The sequence below is a fragment of the Pholcus phalangioides genome, unplaced genomic scaffold (assembly GCF_987345545.1).
Source record: "Pholcus phalangioides strain wild (caught in Gottingen) unplaced genomic scaffold, Ppha-v1.0 ptg000017l_1, whole genome shotgun sequence".
NCBI lineage: Eukaryota > Metazoa > Arthropoda > Arachnida > Araneae > Pholcidae > Pholcus > Pholcus phalangioides.
Window position 1 is genome coordinate 7,149,663 of NW_028301610.1, and position 22,891 is coordinate 7,172,553.

Consider the following 22,891-nt stretch of genomic DNA (forward strand, 5'->3'; position numbering starts at 1 on the left):
TTGTTTTAGTTTCAATACAATATATCAAATACAAACACAAAGGTCACAACATGCAAAATGCCCAACAAGGGGGCTAAAAAAAGATGACCATAAAAATATGGATGTTAAATACAAAAAAAATAAAAGCATATACGTATCATGAAATAAAAAATATATATAATTAATACTATATAATACACTACTCATAACAAAAATTATGGTTGCCTTAATTCTAAGTACAAATAGCTTCTTGATTTATCCACTATGTTTATCGTACTTCTTTTCAAATGTGTCAACTGTGCTAAAATTAATGACTCCTGGCGGTAAGCTAGTTCATTTATTAACAACCCTATTAAAGAAACCTCCCCATGACACCACAACCTAGAATTATCCCTTACTAAACAATATTTGTGTCTCCTTGTCAAAGCAGTTGATTGAGAGTGTATTAATAACTCATGGTCCATCCTATAAATCCTGTTGAAAATTTTAAATCACTTCGATCATATCCCCCACACCTGCGATTCTCCAATGTAAACATATTCAAGAAATTGAGTCTTTCTCTACAGCTCAAGCTTTGTGTGCCAACAAGAGCATGTGTAGCCCTCTTTCCTGAACCCCCACCCCCCAACTAAGTTTATGTCCCTCAGTAGATATGGTCTCCAAAACCTTATGGCATACTCCAGTCCAAGACGAACTAAGCCTTGGAAAAGCAGAAGAATGACTTTAGAAGAATATGAAGAGACCTTTTTAAGAATGAAACTGCGCATTCTATTCACTTTTGGAAAATATTCAGAAAACCTAAGCTGCTCATTAATGAGAATTCCCAAATTGATGACCTCCGGTGTAGCTAGAATAGTAATACCATTCAACTTGTAAGTGAAACGCTGGTTATTCGAACTAAAATGAGCGACCATGTACTTATCAACACTAAAGGTCATAGTCCATTCATGAGCCCCATGTTGCAATCACATTCATTTCATGTGGAACATCTCCCTATCACTTGGATTCCCGACCAACCCTATCAACAACAAATAATCAAAATAAAAAAATGATTGTTGTTTTTAAAAGTTTAAACATATAAATTTATAATTATAATTGAACATTATTATTATCATCATCCCAATATTAATATATATTGTACACATAAAAAAATGTATAGAAGGAATTTTACCTGCAAAGACATCAATAAAGCATTTGCATAAATCTGCATCTTTAATGAGACATAAAACTACTTCATTATTTGGTTTTATGGTCACAGCAAAACCTTGATTCCTTAAAAAAACACTTATTGAGCTCAAACTTTTCAATGGACTAGTAATTTTTAAACTTTCATCACACAGATCACTGAAAAAAAACCAACAAAAGAAAATTGAAAATAAAAAGATGATTTAGCAACCCCTCTTATATTCATCTGATTTCTGAAAATTATACAGATTACATCACTGTGAATATATCTATATATACAGGGTGCATAAGTAACAGGGCCCATGGCATTTTACTGGCAAATCGTTAATTCTAGAGCATACTTCCAATTAGAAAAAGTATCCAAGTAACATGTAGAACTCAGATATGTCATTCATGTTGCCAGGGGTTGTATAGTTATTAAAATAAAAATGTTAACTTTTTATACAGACACCCTATGCTCAAAAACCAGTTAGAAAGTTATCGCTTTGTCTCTTGCAACCCCTTGCAACATGAATGACATATCTGAGTACTAAATATTATTTGGATACTTTTTCTAATTGGAAGTATGCTCTAGAATTAACGATTTGCCAGTAAAATGCCATGGGCCCTGTTACCTATGCACCCTGTATAACTATATTTTGATAAAACATAAGAAATATCTTTAAAAAACATTGCTGAATTTCACAGAATGTCAACACTAAACTGCACACTTGCAGGCAGGGGCAGCTCAAGTGAGGGTACAAGGGGTGTGGGGCACCCGGGTAGCAGTTTAGCTAGATATCAAAAATTTTAAAAAATTTCCAAGAGTAAAAATTCACACTGCATCATGCTTTTGAGCCATACTTTGATGACCCTTTCTTAATAAAAAAAAAAGTCACCCTGTTATACTTGTGCTCTTCATGGAATTAATGTAAGTGATGATGGCTCATAAATAAGAAAAATAATGTGAATTAAATTATCTAGCATAATTAAGAAGGGGGGGGGGCATTATATTCCGGGTGTGACCGCAAATATGGAAAAATTGCAAACACCCTAAAATTTTGTTCTTCAGGCATCTCATTTTTACAGTATCTGCTTTGTGTGGGAAAAGTAGAAGGGGGGGGGGGAAAGAGTCCAGTGATTAAAGGTGATGCTTTCTGGAAATAACAACATAATGTCTGTTAGTTTTTCTTCTACATTCCAGTTACTTTGTTAGATAGTAACAAAGCTGCTTTACCAATTTTTATACATTTGAAAATTGTACCACCGATTTCATGGAAGCAATCCATTACCGATTTAAATTTACAAAGCATTTGCTATGTTGCTCATAATGAACTTGTCTTCTAATTTTCCATCTCGACCATCTTTGTAAGGTATCACTTCGGTTTCAGAAGCAGTCAGCTTGATTAATTCCGGGCGCGATAGCCCGGTGGATAATATGCTCTCCTAAAGTACCAAAGGATGTTTAGAGGTGTTGCGAGTTCGATACGCGGTTCGTCTTTGTCAGAAAACTTTCTTGACACAGGGGTACAACGAAAACGGCGACGTGACCGCAGAAAAAATTGCTACCGCAGGGAGTCCCTCATTGAGGGGTTAGCGCATCAATCTCTCGATGAGTATAAAAAACAAGCCTGCCGTTCGGAATCGGCAATAAATTGTAGGTCCCGGTCTAATTAGCCCTCGTGTGCAGAAAATGACCGTGGTGCAACAAAAATGATCAAATGATCAAATTGATTAATTCCTCCTCTGTCAATTTCTGAATTGCTATTAATTAATTCGCTAATTTCTTTTATCTCTACATCAGTGAATCCTTCTCCATTAACAATCCAGAAAAGTGTTTTGGTAGTCCAAGCCATTCCACTGTTCATATAAAATACTTGGAGATATGCCACTTATTCTTTTCATCAATACCTTATGAATTTGCAGATTAAATAATGACAACTTTGGTGTGCAAGTTATGCAATACATAACTTGCATAACTTTTTTATCGCACCCACAAAAAATACCACTTTCTACATGAGAGACATGCGGATCCAGGACTATATAGTAGTAGGTGTAGCTACAGCAATGGCTGATTGAATTTCAAGTTTTTTTCTTATTATATTTAATAGTACACTCATTGATGCTGAAATAACAGGAAACCATAGCAATGAAGCTAACCTTCATCAATATTTCAAATTTTTCACTTTTAGAAACATCTAAACAAGTCTTGTATAAATATTTAAAAAAAAAATCAGAAAAACTTTTAAGAGGGATTTTTTAAACATTTATTTAACACGTACAACTCATATTTTGTTCTGAAACAAGAATTATTACCTTAACAGTGTTTTCCAAAAAAAACTGGAAAAGAGACGACGAATACCAAGAACCAACTGTATAAGCTATTTATAAATGCAGACACTTATCCAAGATAGAAGCCTATATTCATATGTCACATTCATAGGCAGAGATATAGACATGAAGGTCTGGGGTGTATAATGATGTCAATTCATATTTGTATTAGAGTATGGGGGGGATAGACCATGGTTGTAGATGAGGGTAAAATAAAGTCACATGAATGTGCATGCAGCCCATTTGCCTTAAGAAATTTACTTTTTTTTAATTTTGGTTTTTATTCTTCAAAATTAGATGTTTTATTCTATAATTTTCTTGTCAATTTTGTTCCGAGTAAAAACATGAAAATTGCACAAATTTGTTTTATCACATGGAAAAACATACTTAATTTGTGTTAAAAATTTCATCTTTGTTTTTTTAGTCTCACTGCATGAATTTCATTTTTTCTATTTAAGGGAAAAAATAGCTAAGAGCATATTTATCCAGGAATTTCTATATAGGAATATATCCATCTTGAGGCAAGTTGCAGCACATATTTTTTCAAGAAGTCACAATATATTTGTTTAAAATCATTTAGTTTTTATCAAGACTTAAAGTATTGTGTTGATTGCCCATAGATGATGGGGGCAGTTAAACACAGCTGGAAACGTTAAAAATGTCCATGACTATGTTTCATAAAATCTCACATCTTCATTTTATTTATATAGCTAAAATTGCACATGATATGAATTACACTTCTGCACAATATCATATCTTTTTTTACGTTTATTAGCCTTTTTTCTTAATTTTGATATTAATAAATTATAACATTTTAAATTAATGCTCACTTACAAAAATGTGGATATTAAAAAAAGGAGCAAACACAGTCTACATTGACATTGACTTAGCAGCATGTAAACTATAAATTTGAAATCCTATTTTTCAAATTATCAGTATAAGTGAGGAAACTTGCACTTATTGAGTTAGGGAACAAAGGAAAAAACTTAGTAATAAACATGGAAGTCAAGCTGAATCAGTTATTCACATTTAAATAGATATTAATTTTGTTAATTTATGATTAGAATTAAATCTAAATCATACTGTCAACCACAGGCTTTTTTCCAATTACTTACGAGAAAATGTTCAAGCAAAATAACTATAAACATTTGAAATAAATGAATAAAACTCACATGTTTTCTTCAGACTTGTCCAGCATAAAAATTCTTTCAGTAGATATAATAATGAAACCATGAAACTCTTTGGATTTAGAAAGTACAACAAAGTCTGTCTGAAATGAATGATACATAATAACAAAATTTAATACATGTGAAGCAAATAGAATAGATAAAATGCAATGCAACACTCAAGTTTATTAGTTTTATATAGTAACAGTGTCATTTTTCACATTATTTTCCCAAGCACTTTCACTTGAGGATCCTACAGTTTATAGAATCAACTCTCAACATTCCAAATAGCTGGAAAAGGGCAATAATTATGCACTAGTTGGGATACAAACACAGACTTGCACAGCCAAAAACTCTTATGGTAAGTGAGTTGAGTAACATAATCATAAAAAAAATATGGATTTCTTGAAATCTTTTATAAAATTTTTCTTCAAGGAATATAGTAAAAATTTAATATTTGCAGGTGTTGTAGTTAATTGGCCAATTTTTTTTTCATTTATTCTTAGCTTCAATGCTGTCACATAATTTCATAAAAAATTTGAAGTAAATTAAAAATTCAGTTAAAAAAAATGTTACAGGCTAACTTACTTCCAAACAAGCTTCAAACTTTTCACCAGCTTTGAAAACATATTCTTCAAAGAAAAGCTTTAATCTATGATCAAGTGATGTAAAAATTTCTGGGCTAAGCACTTCTTTTTGCTTCATCAGATCAAAAAAATTGAAGTTTTCAGTCACGTTATACTTTATGTCTAGTTCAGATTCCTTATTTTCAATTTTTGAGGACTGGTGGCTTTCATCAAGTTTTAACAAGTTTCCTTTTCGACTGCATGGTCCTGAATGGTTAGAAAGACAATACATGTAACAGACAAGCTTTAAAATATATCAAATATTTTAATTATGCAATTGAGTTTCACTAAAAATAATGGAATGAAATTTGCCCAGTTAATTTTATTTCAACCCAAAAAAATGTTTTCTACCTATTGGAGAATGTTAAAATGTCTCATGATATCTATGTTTAAGGCTAGATTTCATATCACCACTCATTCTTAAGCAAAAGAACTCATTATCAAAGCCAAGATGTTGTTGACCTAAAGAATCCTGAAAAATTACCCTGAAAACTCGAAAATATGCCCTAAGAATTCGAAAAAATGTCTTAAAAACTGAAAAATTCTCCAAAAAATAATAAAAAAATGCTATTATTAAAATCACAAAACAAATTTGTTTAAAAACTGCACCAGTCATTATATTGACTGGAGGTAAAAGAAAAAAAAAATACTATAAGTATCTACTGAAAATCACATTCATTCTCGACATTAGATTTCATCAAAAATTGTCAATGGAATTCTTCAAATAAACAATTCATAATTCATGAGTGAGTTATGAAATCTAAAGACAAAATAGAAATTTCTGAAAAGACTATATAAACTTCTCTCAAAAATAGAATACTATTGGGGATCTAATCTACTCGCAGTGTTAATTTCTCTTTCAATTTCAAAACTTTTAGACGTTCCCGTAAAAACATTTTTCTGCAGGCAATAAGTCTACTTTTATTCCCTTTATTTTTTTTAATCTCATGATAGCAAATTGTCCTATCCCACTTTTAGCACACTGACTTTATCAATAGCATAAATTAAGCTTCTCATAATTTTCTTCAAGAACTGAATGGTAAAAACCAGAATGCTGAAGATTGATCTTATGTGTGCCATCAGTTCTTCAATATTCCCAAGGCAAATGAAAGCCTACAAAATCATACTGCATGCAGCATTCTTACTAATCAAAATCATTCAACAAGAATTTGCAAATTTAAAAATTCCCCATGTCTTACATACATGCACTATACCACATGTTCCCTTTTATATATAATGGAAATTCTTCTCTCTCAACATCCTATATAGGATCATAATTTCTTGAATTCTCTCACTTTCATTTATTGTTTGGTTAAGTGTGTCCATCTCTTGGAATTTTTACAAATACAGTACAAAATTGTCAGGAATTGATTCTAAACCTTGTTTGTCATCGAAAGATACAAGTTAAGTGATGAAAGTAATGCATTTTTTTTTGTTTAAAAAAAAATTTAGCCAAATTTTTATTTTGAAAAAAATTCAAAAGTGAAAAAATATCCTAAAAATGCCAAAAAATGCCTTAAAAATGAAAAAGTATTGAAAAATGCAAATGTCATCAACATCCGGGCCCTGTTCATTATCAATTACACTAAGTTCTTTGAAAAAGATCCTGATGTTAGTTCCAAAGCATTTAATCTTGAAAGGTAACTACTTATATAGACTCCTGTATAAGCCAAGTTTTTTTTTGTTCAGGGTGTTTACAAAAGAATAACCCAACTTTGAAAGCTATATCTCCTCAACCAAACAAGGAAGCACACCATTCTACGAATGGCACTTAATAAGTTTGTAAGTTTTTTATTTGGCAAAGGGTGCCATTACAGGCCTTATGTGAGCACCTGTCATCCTAACTATATAAATTAATTTAGTCAGTTTGAGCCAAGATGATAACAGAACAAAAGGCATTCTGTGTTATTGAATTGGCTAGAAGTGAAACGGTTATCACAGTTCAATGAGCATTTTGTTGCAAATATACAATCCATCCTCCCAATAGATGGAGTATCTTACATTGGTTTCATCAGTTTTCTGAAAGGGATGCTTTTACAAAGACAAAAGTTCTGGTCAGCGGCTTGTGTCTGAAAAGAATGCAGAATGGATTCAACAAACATTCACTAACAGTCCAGAAAAATCAACTCAACAAGGCAGCGGAAAATTGCAAATGCCTCATATGATGGTATGGAAAGTGTTGAGAAAGCAATTGATTTTCAAACCATAAAAGTTACAGCTGGTACACACTCCTACCCAAAATGATAAAGAACAGAGAATTAATGTTTGCAAGTTTGTTCTTAATTAGCTTGACAAAGACTATTCCTTCATATCTAAGCTTGTCTTTAGCAATGAAGTAACATTTCATACCAATGGTTAAGTCAACTGACACAATGCTCACATATGGAGTACGGCCAATCCTCATGTAACCTTTGAAGTAGAACACAATTCACAGAAGGTTAATGTATTTTACGCCATATCGAAAGACAAAGTTTTTGGCCCATTCTTTTTTCACAAGTCCACCATTACTGGCATTACTTACTTGGATATGCTACATATTTGGTTGTTTCCACAGAAGCTGGAGACTTCATTTTCCAGCAGGATGGAGCACCACCACATTGGCACTTGTCTGTTAGTAGATACTTAAATGACAAATTGTCGTAATGGTGGATTGGTCACAGAGCAGATGACAACCTTGCTCTTGACCAGTGACCCCCCAAGAAGCCCTGATTTTTGGGGATACATAAAAGATACAAGTTTTTTTCTGCCACTACCGCAAACATTGACAAGCTGAAAATGTGAATAACAGCAGCCATCCAAACTGTAACACAAGACATGCTGAAAAGAGTGTGGGATGAGTTGTCCTATTGACTGGATATCATTTGTGTTTCTGGTTGTGGTCACATTGAAAATTTATAATTTTATAAACTTTAAAATGTTATTTGATTTAATTCATCCAAAAAGGTTGTAACTTCTTTTGTTTTGTAATTTTAGCCCTTCAAAGTTGGTGTATTCTTTTGTAAACACCCTGTATATTTTCCCTCATTTAATTTAAAAATTATTTTGAAGGAGTTTATAAGTTTTCAGCAAACTAATATTTGCTCAAGGAAACCATGATGGTGATCCTATATAGCATGTGTATTACTGGTTAACCATTCATGCTGTAAATACTTTTGAGATTTTCTTTTCAATTCAAGAGAAATCCTTTTAAAGACCTTGGTATTTAAAGTTTAAAATATAAACCAATGTATAAATTCATGTCTGAGAGCGCACTGATCACCTAGTTTGAATCAAAATAAAAATATGCTCACCAATACCTTGCTCCAAATTTAAAATAGAGGAACTGAAAAAAAAAAAATCTTGATGTAAAACAAAATATATAAATAAAAAATTAGAACTAATACACAGAAACTCAAGAATGCATATGTGTGTAATTTAGAAATATATAAACCTGGACTATTGCTTAGCACATAAAAATAAGACATTTTCGGAGATTCCAGTTTTGCATTTATGCCAACTAATACAATATTATCCCAAAAACATATGAATATGAGAGAAAAACCCTTCCATTAAAAAATTTCACCAAGGATCAAAAGGACATACATATTTTATTTTTTAATTTATTACAAAAAAAAGACCAACAGTAATCATTATCAAAATTACAAAAAGTACTGGTGAAACAAATTTTAAAGTGCATTATTTTCTTAAATTTATAAAATTCAATTTACAAATACATTTTAGATTGCAAAAAATTGAAGGAAAAAAAAGAGCATCCACTTATCAGAATTGGGAAAAAAGCACAAAACAAAAAAGGATAAATTCAATGTAAACATGTAAGCACACACACATATATATCTTATTGACAACATTCTACATGGTGATTTAGAAAATATGGAAAAAACTTAAAGAGGTGATAGTACACACCAATACAAACAATTATCGTCAATGAATGCATGGTCTAACATGAAACACGCTAGCACATTTCAAAACAGTAGTTCTGCAAATGCTAAAGCAGCATTCCTGTTGAAATTTATCAGGAGAAAAAGAACACCACACATGCATGCAAATGTAACCTGGGGAAGAAGAAACCATATGCAAATTTGCGTCACAGTGAATAAAAGACGCAGACGTCAGCCCTGTGAAGTTATCCCATATGGTATAGTTGTACTGATCTTGTTACGAGAACAAGATCGGACATGAGAATCGAGCACTTTGGGTACTTCAAACAGAACTGTGGTGCTTGCAAGCAACGGTTTGAAAATGTATGCTCTAAGCTGTGTGCGTGGCTGCTCAAAGATAAAAATACTTCACAGCAGAAAACATTCAACATATTGTGTGATAACATATTATTTTACCCATGCCAAACAGATGTTAAAATTTTGCAAACAAAATTACAACAGGTTTTTGTAAGTAAAAAAATGTTACAGGGCACATTGGCTCCAACCCAGCGAGATTTGATTTGGTATTCTCACACTACCTTGAAAAGTCAATACATAATAGTATGAATAGTACTATATTTCTCATCCTTTACTCCTAAGACTGCTTTCTTGCACCCCTGGTTAAAAATCAATGTTCTGTGCGCATAAAATTTGGAATTATTTTTCAGATGAACAAATATTGTGTATCACAATTATTGGAAGTATGGTATTTGTGATAATTATAGTCATGTATGTGATATGCTACATTGCATATTCCCATATTTATGAGATTAACTTTCATAACCACTGTTACACTTTTTATTCAATTATTTACAAACTTCACCTTTTCAAAGCTGAGCAAAATTTCGTATGGCTGACTTTCCCATTCTTGACAACTGCAGGTGATGAAAAACTTGAAGATTCATCCTCACTTGAGTAAGGCTTATGTCTAGAGTTTTTTTTATAAACCGATCTTTCAGTAGATTCTAAGCAAGGTACTGGTAGTGAATCCAACTGCACAACAATGGTACTTCCACAATTAGGACAAGCATCAGCTTCTTCTCTGTAATCTAATTTTTTTTAAGTTTAGTCAAATACAAATAAAGATTGAATATATTTTTACAATAATTAAAAAAAATTATTACAAAATTTTCAGCAATGAAGATTATATAACTGCTAAAGTGTGTAAATAATTTTTTTATTAACTTATTTTGCAAAATTTTAAATAGTTGAGCTTTTGCTCACATGCATCAAAAATAGATTGATCATAAGCAAAGAGCTCATTAAACAATTTCACACATTTCAAATTAATTTTTATAACATGCATTCATCTAAGATTAACAAGAAATTTGTAAATTACTACTCTGTTGAGAGTAAAAAGAACCATATGTTTCATGTGAATTTCACATTCTTTTTTCATAATTAAAATGTTTTTAAATGAACTTTTAAGATATATTTTTTCCACTAGTATAAAACTTGAATCATATTTGCATTAACTTATGCATTGATCAGTACATAACTTGTCTTTTTAGCTTAGAAAAATATAAAAGCCATACATAAATTATAAAGAAAATGGGATTGATATTAATAAATTAAAGCCAATTTAGAGTGAAACTGACTGCATAGGTCAGATCTTCATCAAATAAACTTTCATAAGCTATCATAGTATGATCAAGAACATTTGTAGCTCAGTGTGGCATAATTGAAAAAAAAAACCAAGTTATACTATTTCATCAGCATGGCCAAAACCTATTATGTTCATTAATATCTTTGATATGATATTTTTTCTCTACATATTCACAAATCAACTAATCAGTAAAATTCTTGTTATTTGCAAATTTTAATCATGCAATTAACTTTTGGAAAGCAGTGAATCATTAGAGGCTTATGTACAATTATTCAAAAATAATTCACCTTTTGCTGCTGATTCATCTGTTTCCAATTTGACAGCTTGGTATGGGTTTTCTGTTTTTATTGCTTCAAGCTGAGCTGCAGTCTTGGAAAATTGTGATTGGCATTTCAAACACTAATTGAAGCATAATTGCCATGCATCAAATACAATTTTTAGTTGTATGAACATTATTTAAACAAATCAAAATTAAATATGTATTTTAAAAATAAATAAAAATAAATTCTTTTTTAAATCTTATATAATTGACAACAGATTATGAGAAATCTGTCTCTATTGTTTTTTTTGTGATATAATTTACCTATGGAAAATGTTTTTCTTAATCTACTGCTGGAAAAATCATGCCCCAGAATGAAAAAATGCAGAGATTTCTCATTTTGTCCAACAATAGTATGCAGAGCATAAACTGCCCTTACTACTAGACCAGGGTGATTAAAATTATGTCTCTGAATAGGGAGACTAACAGATAAGAACAAGAAAAAGTTCTCAGAAGGGATTACTTTTTTTTCTTTGTGTTCTTATTCACATTTTCCGCACTAGATTGATTCCAAAAAAATGAATCTTCTCATAGTGGTGTTAGACGATGTCTGTGTATAACAAAGGAATAAAATGAGTTGTTTCTCATCTTCTGAACCTATTGATACAAAATCAAGCCGCAAAAGAGTGCCATGGACACAAAACATAAGCAACTTGACTGATTTTCAGATGCCAGCATCAAGTAACATTTGAAAGCGGCTTTCCAAATAAAAAAAAGTGGATTTTTGACTACTTCCTGGAATTTAATTCTTCACAAGAACAGCCAATGCAATGCTTTCACAGCCTTTGAAATTTCGAAAAATGAAGTAGTAACATCATTACATTTTACCAAACACAGTTCAAATCAAAATATTTTAGAGCAAGTTAAAAAGAAATGCTCTTAGTTTATGGAAAAAAAAATTAAAATTCTTAAATTTGTAGTGTAAAGAACTGGAACCTTTTCGATATTTTATGGAAAGGTAAGAAAATGTGCAATGCATAGCTGCCAACTTTGGAGAATGAGAATTAGGGAGGTTTTCGTGCGGATCCAAATTCTGTATAAAAATAAATGTAAACGAGATCTCTTAAAACATTTTAGGGATTTTTCATTAGTAAAAGGAAATTTTAGGGATATTTTCCCATTGCAAAAACTGTGACACAGTGCGAGCCATTGCTAATCATGGCCAACCAGTGGGTTAAAGTCCTTGGGTTAAATTATTTCTCAAAAATCAAATCTTGCAAACCAAAAAATCTCCATCTGGCCCAAAATAGGACATATGGATAAAGCAGATACACGTGATCATGCCAATTTGGGATTTCAAAAGACTGGATTGACACTTTCTGATTGGAGAATTTTGTGTTTTCTTTCCAAAAATGAGATTCTTTTTGTGATTTGATAAAATGGCAACAATTTACATAACACTTACGAAGCAGCAGTTTTTTTTCGGGTAAATTGCTGGGAATAATTTTTCCCTAAATGTAGGGATTTTTTGCAATCACTGGCAAAATTCGGGAGATACAATTATTTGTTTTTGGGAGTCCGGGAGATAGAGTAGCGATTTGGGAGCCTCCTGGAAAATCTGGGAGACATGGCAATGTGATGTTATGCAGATTTTACGGAAACTTGACTGCTATAGTTTAACTTTGGCAAAAGGAAAAAATCATCTATAGTGAAACCTGTCTTAAACGGAATCAAAATATAGTTGGTGCAATGATTAGTGCTTTTATTTGCACCTTTATAAAACTGAAATCTGTCTACAACGGAATATTATTTAATTCCATTGAAATTTCGTTTTGTACAGGTTTCACTGTATAATGGATTTTTTGATAAAGAAACTAGTTTCAAAGATGCATTGTATATCAATAAATGCAAGATTTATTTTTTACTATTTCTTTTTTTTCCCCTATAAACTAAATCCCGTATAATACACATAAATATTTAATGGAATAACAAATACATAATTTCTTCCAATTAAATCTCTATATGTACTGTAATGTTTGTTAATAAATTAACAAAGCTACATTAAAAAATAGTACATGTATATATAAAATGTGTTGCCATGAGAAAAAAAAAATTTTTCATGGATTTACCCTGGACGAACATAGGGAGATCATACCCTTGTATTTAATTTAACTGTGTGTAGTTTATGTTTTGTGTGGTTTTCTGTGTTGTCTTTGTATTATATTCATACGTGTAAAAATTGAAAACAAATTGTTTTTCAGAAAATACATCTTTGTAGTTTTCTCATTATTATTTGTATTTTAATATTAAGACTATATATATATATAATGTCAATTATCATTCACTAACTAATGTAAGGTTAACTCAAATAAAATGATTTCAAAATTTTTTTTACTTTGAGGGCATCCATTGAAAAATCTTGAATTGCCTTTGCTTCAGCATATGGTCTGATTTTTTCCATAAAACTCTAAAGAAACCAATAGAAAATTGAATGGATAGAAATCAAATGGATGCAAAAAACCAAAAAGCACATTTTTAATGAAAACTAGTTTAATTTAAATTTTCAGGGATTTTTATACCTAAGAGCTTAATCAAAACTTTCCAACAAACTGGCTGAATAGTTTCATAAAACATAAATTCTTGTTTGCTACAGAGTACCTCAAGTTATGCCTCTGATATCTGTCACAATCCTCTAAAAATATCTGCGGAGTTGGCAAATGATTTTCACAACCATGGGTTTATCATTAACAAAAACTATTAGATGTAACTTTATGGTGTAGTGCTAATTTATAGATAGTTTAAATGTTTGAAAAACATATTTAAAACAGAGTAAAAAACATCACAGATTTAATACACTACTGTGTATTAAATCTGTGGTGTAAAAATTAATACACTACTGTATATTCAAGGTAAAACTATGGAATTAAAAAAAGGAACTGTGCACCTCTATAAATTATCAATTTATACCAACATACCTCAGCTGATTCTTTTTCATCAAATAAATAACATCTCTTCTGATCACTTGCTTTGATAACATCAAAAGTAAGGGCTACTAGATATGACTTTTCATTTTTCTAATGAAATAAAAATCCTATGATTACCAAATATTCAAAATGGGTTATCTTCATTTTCACAAGAGAAATTTTAATCTAAAGGTAAACTAGAAGAATGGAATCACATGCTTAAAATTTATCCTAATATTGTAGCTATAAAAAAAATCTTTCCCCATTGAAATCTTGGTTATATATATCCAACTAAGAAAATATCTTTAATGATTTATAATAAATATTTCCTAGGATTCTTAGTTAAATTTTATATTTAAAAGACAATTTTTTACTGTATCAGTTTAAGTGATTATAATTATAAATTTGTCAAACTACTTGAGAAGAGTGCTGATGACATCATGACTAGTGACATTTGGAGCCCGAAGAATGGATCATAAAGGTTTGTTACTTTAACAGATAATACAAAGCCAGTAACAAGTCAAATATCACACACATTTTTATTCTAATTTATAACAATAATCATAAATTATGTGTGCGCAATGATTATATATAAAAAATGTCAACTTTTTGACTGCTTTTGATTTACATTATACTAGCAGCAGATAAAAGAAACACAAATCAGTATTTTTTTTATTGCTTAATTGATATTTTGATGTGTGTGTATGTAAAATTGTGTAACAATATAGTTGGGAACCCCATAGAATTTGCTAAATCCACCTCTATTCTTTAATTTTTTTGAATGTTATATATATTTACATTTGCTTATTTTTATAGTAGAATTTGTCGTATATGGTATTCTTACTTTTTATAAGACTGTGCACGGTTGCAATGTTATAATCTCATTAACCATAGACTGAGAAATATGCAATCTTGATCACATCGCCATTATGATTATTGTTGTTGCCATTTTAGTTTTGTGAAATTTCGAAAAAATTCAATATCATTTGAAAATGTAATCATTGTTTTGAAAATGTAAATTAGTTATACTGATTTTCTATTGGTCACATTTTAATATGCTTTTTTATAAGATGGTCAGTCCCTGGAGTTGGACACATTTTTCATTTCATCTTCCATCTATTACCGCTCTTATGTTTTGCTGATCGACTCTCTTGCTTTGCTGTGAGCCAACAGCCTATCCGTCTGGTAATATGTAATTGAAATAGCAATTATACGGACTTCACTTGTGCTAGGCACATCATCATCTGGTTCCGGATCGTCTTGTTTTCTCATATTCATCAGTCATGGTTCTAGTCATCCACTGTCTCACTTGTTGCTGATCATTGTGCCGGCTCCAGTTGTCAGACCTACTTGTTCCTGTTCTCACCACGCCCATCTGCCATTCTGAGCCGCATCACCAGACCTTGCCTGCTCTCATCAAGGTCGATTATGTAATGACCTACATGATCCAAGTATTGTTGTTCTACAATCGCTTCATCAGTGTGCGTTGTCTCTCCAGACTTACAAGTAAACTGCTGCTGTTGGTATGAGATGCCTAATATTTATGCAAATTATTTAATCGTAATCTGAATAACTTTGTTAAGAATTGTTAATAAATTAGTTTTGTTAAATTCAAAATCTCTATGGAATTTCTTTCTTTCTCTCTCTTGTTGCGTACCTTTGCACCAATTCTCTGGATCGGAACCTGGGTCATATGCAGGATCAATGCAATTGTTATAAGGTAACCTCATAAAAGTCATCTTTACTCCTCTTTATAACTTTGTCTGCAACTTTTTATATTTATGAGATTATATGCTTCCCTTTCATGGGCGAGTTGAATTGACCTCATTCTGTTTGAAAAAACTGCAATGATCGCATTTTGCTGTTTAACAACCAAAGGATGAATTGAAAACAAAAATTAATTTTTTTTTCTCATTTAACTCAGTAATTAATGTCTCCTTCTTATCAAATGGAAAGCATGAGAAAGACAAGCTTTTGAAAGTTCTTAACATAGAAGAACATAGAATGTTCTTCAATGTTAAGAACTCTTCTAATAAAAGAGAATAGATCTATAGAGAATCTAAAAAAAGATTCTTCTACAATAAAAAAGTTGTTGAGGAGGGGTGTTGATTTAGATAATGAAACATCAAATTTAAATATGTTTTCTCTTTCCTATGTGTAAAGAAAGATCCCAGTTTTGGAGACTTTTTGCTAGGAGAGATATAGCCAAAAATCTACAAAAAAAAAAAAAAAAAAAGAAAGGAAAACTTGTCCAACTAACTAGTTTTAAAGAAAAAATAAAGGATAAAAAAAATAATTTGAACTTCCCTGATAGCTCATCCTCCCAATTTCCTAAATGATAAGATTCTATTTTTGGTCTTTTAAAAGCATTTGCAGGAGGAAAGCAGAAATACACCTTATTGAATGAACAAAAGAAAATATAAAAGCCTTAGAAAGGGATCAAGGAAATTATTTTAATGTTTTGTACTCTAAACCAGCAGTTTTTAACCATTCCTGGAGTATTTTAAGGGGTCATGGGTGCAAATCATGTAAAAAAGGAACCGTGGCAAATTTGAGGGGACCACAGAGACATCTGAAAAAAAAAAAATAAAAAACACAGATCAAGGTATGAAGCAATCAATATGATTGATCAAGACGTGAAGCAAGTGAAATATGGCAGGTAAAAGTCTTAGTTTGAAATACAAAAGAACTACCAATATGACTGCCACAAGAGGGAGGCTGACAGATATTTAGCCTAGGGGGATACAGAAATCCATCCAATTTATAAAATAAACTTACATTAAAAGTTTACTCAGAAATCAACTTAATAAATAGACAGGGTCTCACTCTTGTATGTTAAGAGCCACGGTTGCAACAGAGGGGCCCAGAAGAAAAAAATATGGTCCAAAGGGGCCTTTGAGCATAAAGAGGTTAAGCATTACAGTCTAAACTTTTCATTTCATGATATGCATATAACATTATTTCACTTCTTTTGTACTTGAAATGTGCAAAAATAAAATGTGATTCAGAAACTCTATAGTTTTAAATGTAAATTTGAAATAACTTACATTTTGATGTGCGTCCATTATAGCCAACAAACTTCGCAAATCAAGGGAAGCTATTTTTCTAGTGGATAAGGAATCTAGCTCAATTAACAAAAAGTTTTGCAGTTTGATGATCACAGAATGAAAATTTTCATTTTCTTTTTTCTTAGCAAAAAAAGTATTACTTTCTTCATCTAAGGAAGAAAAAGACATGAATAAAGCACTTAAATTTCAATCACATATATGTAACTTAGACTTTGAAGTTTTTAAATATATTTAATAGTAAATTTTCATAATATATGAAAAACTATGCATGCAGGCATTGAGAGTCAAACATGCCAGATGAAAAAAATGCTGCAATTTTCCACAATGCGATTACATGCAATAATTCACTGCATTTAAGCAGCACCTCCTACAGATAGAAGGCCTCCGCAGTCTGCTTGTGACGTCAGTAAGTAGTCAATTTTCCCTCAGAATATTCAGGGAAAAAAATTTCCCTGCTCATGCCAGTATCATCGTTGTGAGGAAAAGAAATGATTGGGCTCAGAATTGGCGATTTCTATGTCAACATCCAATCACTATGGGGTATTTGTGAGCCAATCAGGAAGATTCTATGCCAAAATAAGAAGAAACGAAATGGGATCCTGTGTTTCAAAATGTGGCAAACTTGCTAGGTAGTCTGAATGACGTTTATGGCAAACAGCGCAGAGGCCTTCTATCTCTAAGAGGTGCTGATTTAAGTCACTTAGCTTGTACTCTCATCTTTATTTGATATACTCCAAAGCCCTGTTTACATGGGAAATGAAAAAGCCAGTATCTTCCACTGCCGCTGTGGTGGACGAGTGGTCATAGTGACCAACTCGCATTGCGAGGATTCGGGTTCAAATCCCACCGTCGACACAGTGGTGGTTGGCTGAAGCTGGTTTTCTGCGGTTCCCAATTTTGAGGTGCGAATGCGAGCCGATCTCACAGTTAAAAAGTCTCGCTGCAGAGAGCAACAGGCCTACAATGGTATAATTATTCATTCAATCACTATGAGTTGAGAAAAACTCACAGTTAAAAAAATTGATTGTAGATAGCAGCACTACACATAACAAGCATTACACAGAAACAAACTTCACGGAAGGTTCACTATATGTACACACACATTGAAACATGTACCAATTCGTTAGAAGTTCCGCAGAGGAATATGGACAAGGTAAATGTCTGGTTTAGTAGTAGTAGTATTTTCCACTCAGAAATAGGGATAAACTGCAAAGGATTATGGGGGAAAAAGTGCATGAAACCCCATAAATACACCAAAGAATCTTTCTACTATTTTCCCTATGAGGGGAAAAAGTTGTCAAAAAAAAGGAGGTTTATATTCACCAAACTGACCCTCACTTAATCTTGTGTGTATAAACAGGAGTTAAAGATGATGTACTTGTGCCTGCGTAGTTTTAAACCAGTTTTAACTATTTTGTGATGTTTAACAGTACTTCTTATTTTTTACCTGTGTCCAGAAACTTTGAATCATAATCGCATTTTTAACCTGATTCTTCAAAAATTTGTTTGTTATAGAGAAAGCATGTCAGTAGAAGAATGTGTTAGTTTATAAAGAATGCCAGTTCATAAAGAAAGCATGTCTGATTATTGAAAGAAAATAAAGGTAACGTTAGATGCCAATATGAAAAATTCATGAAAATCAGATTAGAGATTGTAACAGATGTGATCATTCAAAGAATGCAGTAAACCCTTAGTAACACAGAAACCCCTAACAAACTTGTACATAAATTAAGCTCAATGTAAAAATCACAAATATTATTTTTGAAATAGAAAAACTACAGTATAAAATTCTTCTTTATTGATAGAATGATATATAACCAGATCTTAGTAAGCAGTTTTCGAATGAAAAGATAACCCGCTTAAAGACGGACATATTGTACCTTACTCCATCCATGAGTAGATCATCACATGGTAAATGAACAATAAAATACAAAGTAATGCAACTGTTTGAACATCCCTGCATCATAGCTGAGTACTGTCACCACAACAAGTTGGGATAAAGTAGGACTAAATAATTCACTTTTTATTGGTGAAAAAAAAGGGATGAAAAATATGTTTTTAAAAATTTCCAGGCTGTCATTAGCAAAAGTAAACAATTAATAGCAACACAAATACACTGAGTGGTTCGCAATGTTAGGTTCTTAAGGTAGTTAACTTTTGTCAGAGACATTGTAACAAACTTTCAATATCGATGTCAGCTGTTGAATGCTTTGAAGTGGATCTTATTTAAACTATCCTGGAGAGAGTAGCAGATAAACGATTATAAAGCCAAAGAAGCTGTGGATGGGAAAAGTTTGAGAACCATTACCTTAGAGGAATGTTACTACTAGGGATGCTACAGATCTACTTTCCATATCCATTCATATAATAGGAAAGAGACCTTTTTCAGAGAAAAAAGGCTATTTTAATAAGATAGTAACCATTATCACGATTCCACAAAAACAGTACTGAAAAACTATGTTCTAAGAGCTTATTTAAAAAGCAAGACTTTTAAATTCAATCATTAAATCAAGAAAACTAATCACTTAATCAGAAGAAGGGAGAACATAAATACAATATCTTCTAATGAAATTTGAACAGAAAATTGATTTTTATGATTATTGTGTGTGGAGGAAATCATTGAATTGGGGACCATTAAATTAAGGGGTTTGACTTTTATTTTCTTCAAAAATATTGTTTGGTCAAGTAAAACAAAACTCCATTAACAAAGAATAAAAACTTCACTGAAAATAATGAATAACTTGGATTTTTTCTAGGATGCAGTAATACAGAAATAGAAAAATGAAAAGAGCCATATGATTTTGGTTTTAAAAATGATTAAATTAATAAATTATGACTACATAGCATGGACTTACTTTCTCCATGACGCTTAACCAATTTTTTTCATTATTTTTATTCATAAAGCAAATACAGTCTATGCTCAGATTGTTAACACATTCAACTTCCTTATAACGACCCTTATTGTTCCATGGAAATTGTATGTTATATTGGGAGGAAGTTATATCAAAGGTTTGAAAAAAAAAAAGGTTTTATAAAGAAAATTTTGTACTTGGACAGAATAAAAAAATTATAGTACAGTATAACCTGTCACTTTGGACACCTCCCTATAATAAGGACAGTTTTGAATGAAACCAGCTATAATCCTATATCAAAGCATGTGTGTGTCCACAATACCCTATATCTTGGACATCTATCTTAGACATTAGACACCATCTGGGAAGGGATGACACAGGATCAAGCTTTCAAGGGAGCACAAAAATGTTCTTTTCAAGAAAATTTTGAGTTTTAACCCTTCAAAAAGCATTTAAACTAAAAATTGGTTAATATAGCATATAAAGGGTATTTTCTTTCGACATTTCAATTTTTTTCTAATTTTTTGTAAACTGGGGGGGGGGGGGCGTGGGCTCCCTGAGCAACCCCCTGCACACGTCTCTGCCTCCAGGTTTTCATCTTGGACAGATGCGGCTCAATTGTCTGCTGATTGAGTATCATTTTAGACTTCCTGCAAGTGTAAAAGTAAATTTTAACTTTGCATTATGAGTAAACGAAAGTTGGTGTTGTTTTTTGAAAGAAAAAAGTTAATGATTAATTTGACATATTTACTGAACAGAAATTTATTAACATACACACACATACAGGGTGATTCAGAAAAGATGGGCAAAACTTTAAGAGGTGATAGTACACACCAATACAAACAATTGTCATCAAAGAATGCATGGTCTAACATGAAACGCAAATGTGCGCTAGTGTGTTTTGAAACAGCAGCTCTGCAAACATTAAAATGCCATTCCTGTTGAAATTTATCGGGAGAAAAAGAGCATCTGGTATGCAAATGTAACCTGGGGAAGAAGAAACCATATGCAAATGTAACCTGGGAAAGAAGAAGAAACCAGCGTGAATAGTATAGCCTTACACATGGTTTTCAAAATCTATTTAATCACAAGCCAATTGCAATTTTATTATAATTTTAAAATAATTTCCGAATCTAATTATTTTTCATTTAAAGTATAAAAATTTTATGTTATTGGTTATTTATATAGTTGATAATGGATTTCCTAAAAGAGTTTTGGTTTTTATAATTTTTTAGATCCCAGTTTAAGTTGTTGTAGTATCTGGGGGCGAGATAAAGAAACTGCTTTTGGATAAGGTTTTCTTGGGTTTGTGAATGTGATAGGAAATTCATCTGCTTTCATTCAGTTTTGATTTAAAACCATGAGGGATTTCTCTGAATAACCATTAATATTTTAACCATATGTAATTTGCTGACATTAGAACGAAAATAATTTTGCTGACATATTTAATTACTGTATTTAAATTTCTTAATTGTAAGATATTGTTATTAATTAAAGAGATATTTTGTACACAATCGTTTTCTAACACCCATTTAAAAGGTCAATGCTTGTAAGTATAATTAGTTTTTTTGTCATATTCTACCAGTTGGAGCCTTTTAATGATGTCGTAAAATATTTCTTTGTACTTCTATATCTCTGTTGGACACCTCTGGGACAGATTTTAATGGAACTGTAGGTGTCTAACTTGGACAGGTTTTACTGTATTTATTTTTTTATCATGTAAACAGTTGCAATGAAATGTATCAGAAAATAATAAAATTGTAAATAAAGGTGCAAGAGTATCGCAATGTGCTTATTTCAGTTATGTTGAACAAATTTAAAGTGGAAAGTGCTGATTTTCAGCATAAAATCTAAGTCCACTTGTCTGCAGCCTCTCCTTTTCTGAAGAAAGTCTATTCATTATGGAATTCCTATGTCATGATCAGAAGTTTTCATACCCTTTTACGTCAATCTGAAATCCAAACGACTGACAGTAGAAATGGAAAGATCGATCATGTAACAATCATCCACATAGGTATTTATTTATCAGACACCCAATTGTGTCTCTTGCCATCATAAGCAGATTATACCGAACTCCCCAATATTAAAAGTTAAGGTTGAACACTTGTTTATTTTGTTTGCCAAAAAAATGGCAAGGCAGACATAGTTCAGATGCTGTATTGGATTGAATGATTTTCCCAGATCATTATATTAGAGGAAAAAAACATGGGATGAATAGAAAAACATTTTGGACTCATCTTACTGGTTGTTATAATGGAATGGTTGTAATTTGTGGTCATTATAACGAGCATTGACTGTATAAATAATAATATTGTTGCACTTATAGATCATAAAAAATTACAAGTTTTGCTGCAAAGATCACCTACCATACAACGAATCTGTTTCACTATCACTGCTTGTTTCAGAAACAGATCGATTTGAAAATCCACTTTCATATGGCAATCCCATTTCTTTTTGACTAAGTTCTTCAAAATCACTGATTGGCTCAGAAAGTTCTCCATACTTTGAAGATGTAAGAGATGGCACTGAAAGTAATCTTAAGGAATTTTGCTCTTCAATCCATTTCCCTAATCTTGGAATTTCAGTAGGTAATTCTGTTTTTTCATTTGAAGTTCCATCAGCTCCTATGTTAAGAAATGTTTCTTCTGTTGGTGAGGCCGAATTATTATGGGGAAAGTCAATCTTGTGAGCATTAGAAAATTCTTGCTCATTTTGTAATAACTCATTATGTGGTTCTCTTTCTGTTCTCATGAAAGAGCTAGATACAGGAGTATTAGGTGGCACTTTGATTATATCTTTGCTTATTGCTAATGCACTGAAATTTTCTTCAGGAACAAGCCAACTTTCCTTCAAATCTTTTCTTCTTTTCTCAAGCAAGTCTTTTATTTCAAAATGTGGAGATGAACCTGAAAAAAAATATGGAGTTACCATGGAACTGGATTTTTAACGTTTCAATAGGC

At 31.6% G+C, this 22,891-nt stretch overlaps 1 protein-coding gene across 4 annotated transcripts in view; it reads right to left on the reverse strand.

Annotated features, from left to right (window-relative positions):
- The window catches only part of LOC149072172 (uncharacterized), a 61,255-nt gene that overhangs the window by 6,088 nt on the left and 32,276 nt on the right, over positions 1–22,891 (reverse strand). For 2 of the 4 annotated variants that reach the window (XM_089246089.1, XM_089246088.1), the window contains 10 exons: positions 22,298–22,837; positions 17,059–17,228; positions 14,024–14,122; positions 13,444–13,515; positions 11,077–11,188; positions 10,007–10,232; positions 8,563–8,588; positions 5,229–5,473; positions 4,647–4,744; positions 1,151–1,323 (listed from right to left, as the gene is read on the reverse strand). In XM_089246089.1, coding sequence (XP_089102215.1) covers positions 1,151–1,323; positions 4,647–4,744; positions 5,229–5,473; positions 8,563–8,588; positions 10,007–10,232; positions 11,077–11,188; positions 13,444–13,515; positions 14,024–14,122; positions 17,059–17,228; positions 22,298–22,837 — 1,761 coding nt within the window. Of the gene's footprint in view, positions 1–1,150; positions 1,324–4,646; positions 4,745–5,228; positions 5,474–8,556; positions 8,589–10,006; positions 10,233–11,076; positions 11,189–13,443; positions 13,516–14,023; positions 14,123–17,058; positions 17,229–22,297; positions 22,838–22,891 lie in introns of all 4 variants that reach the window. The other 2 variants (XM_089246087.1, XM_089246090.1) reach the window with 2 other exon arrangements.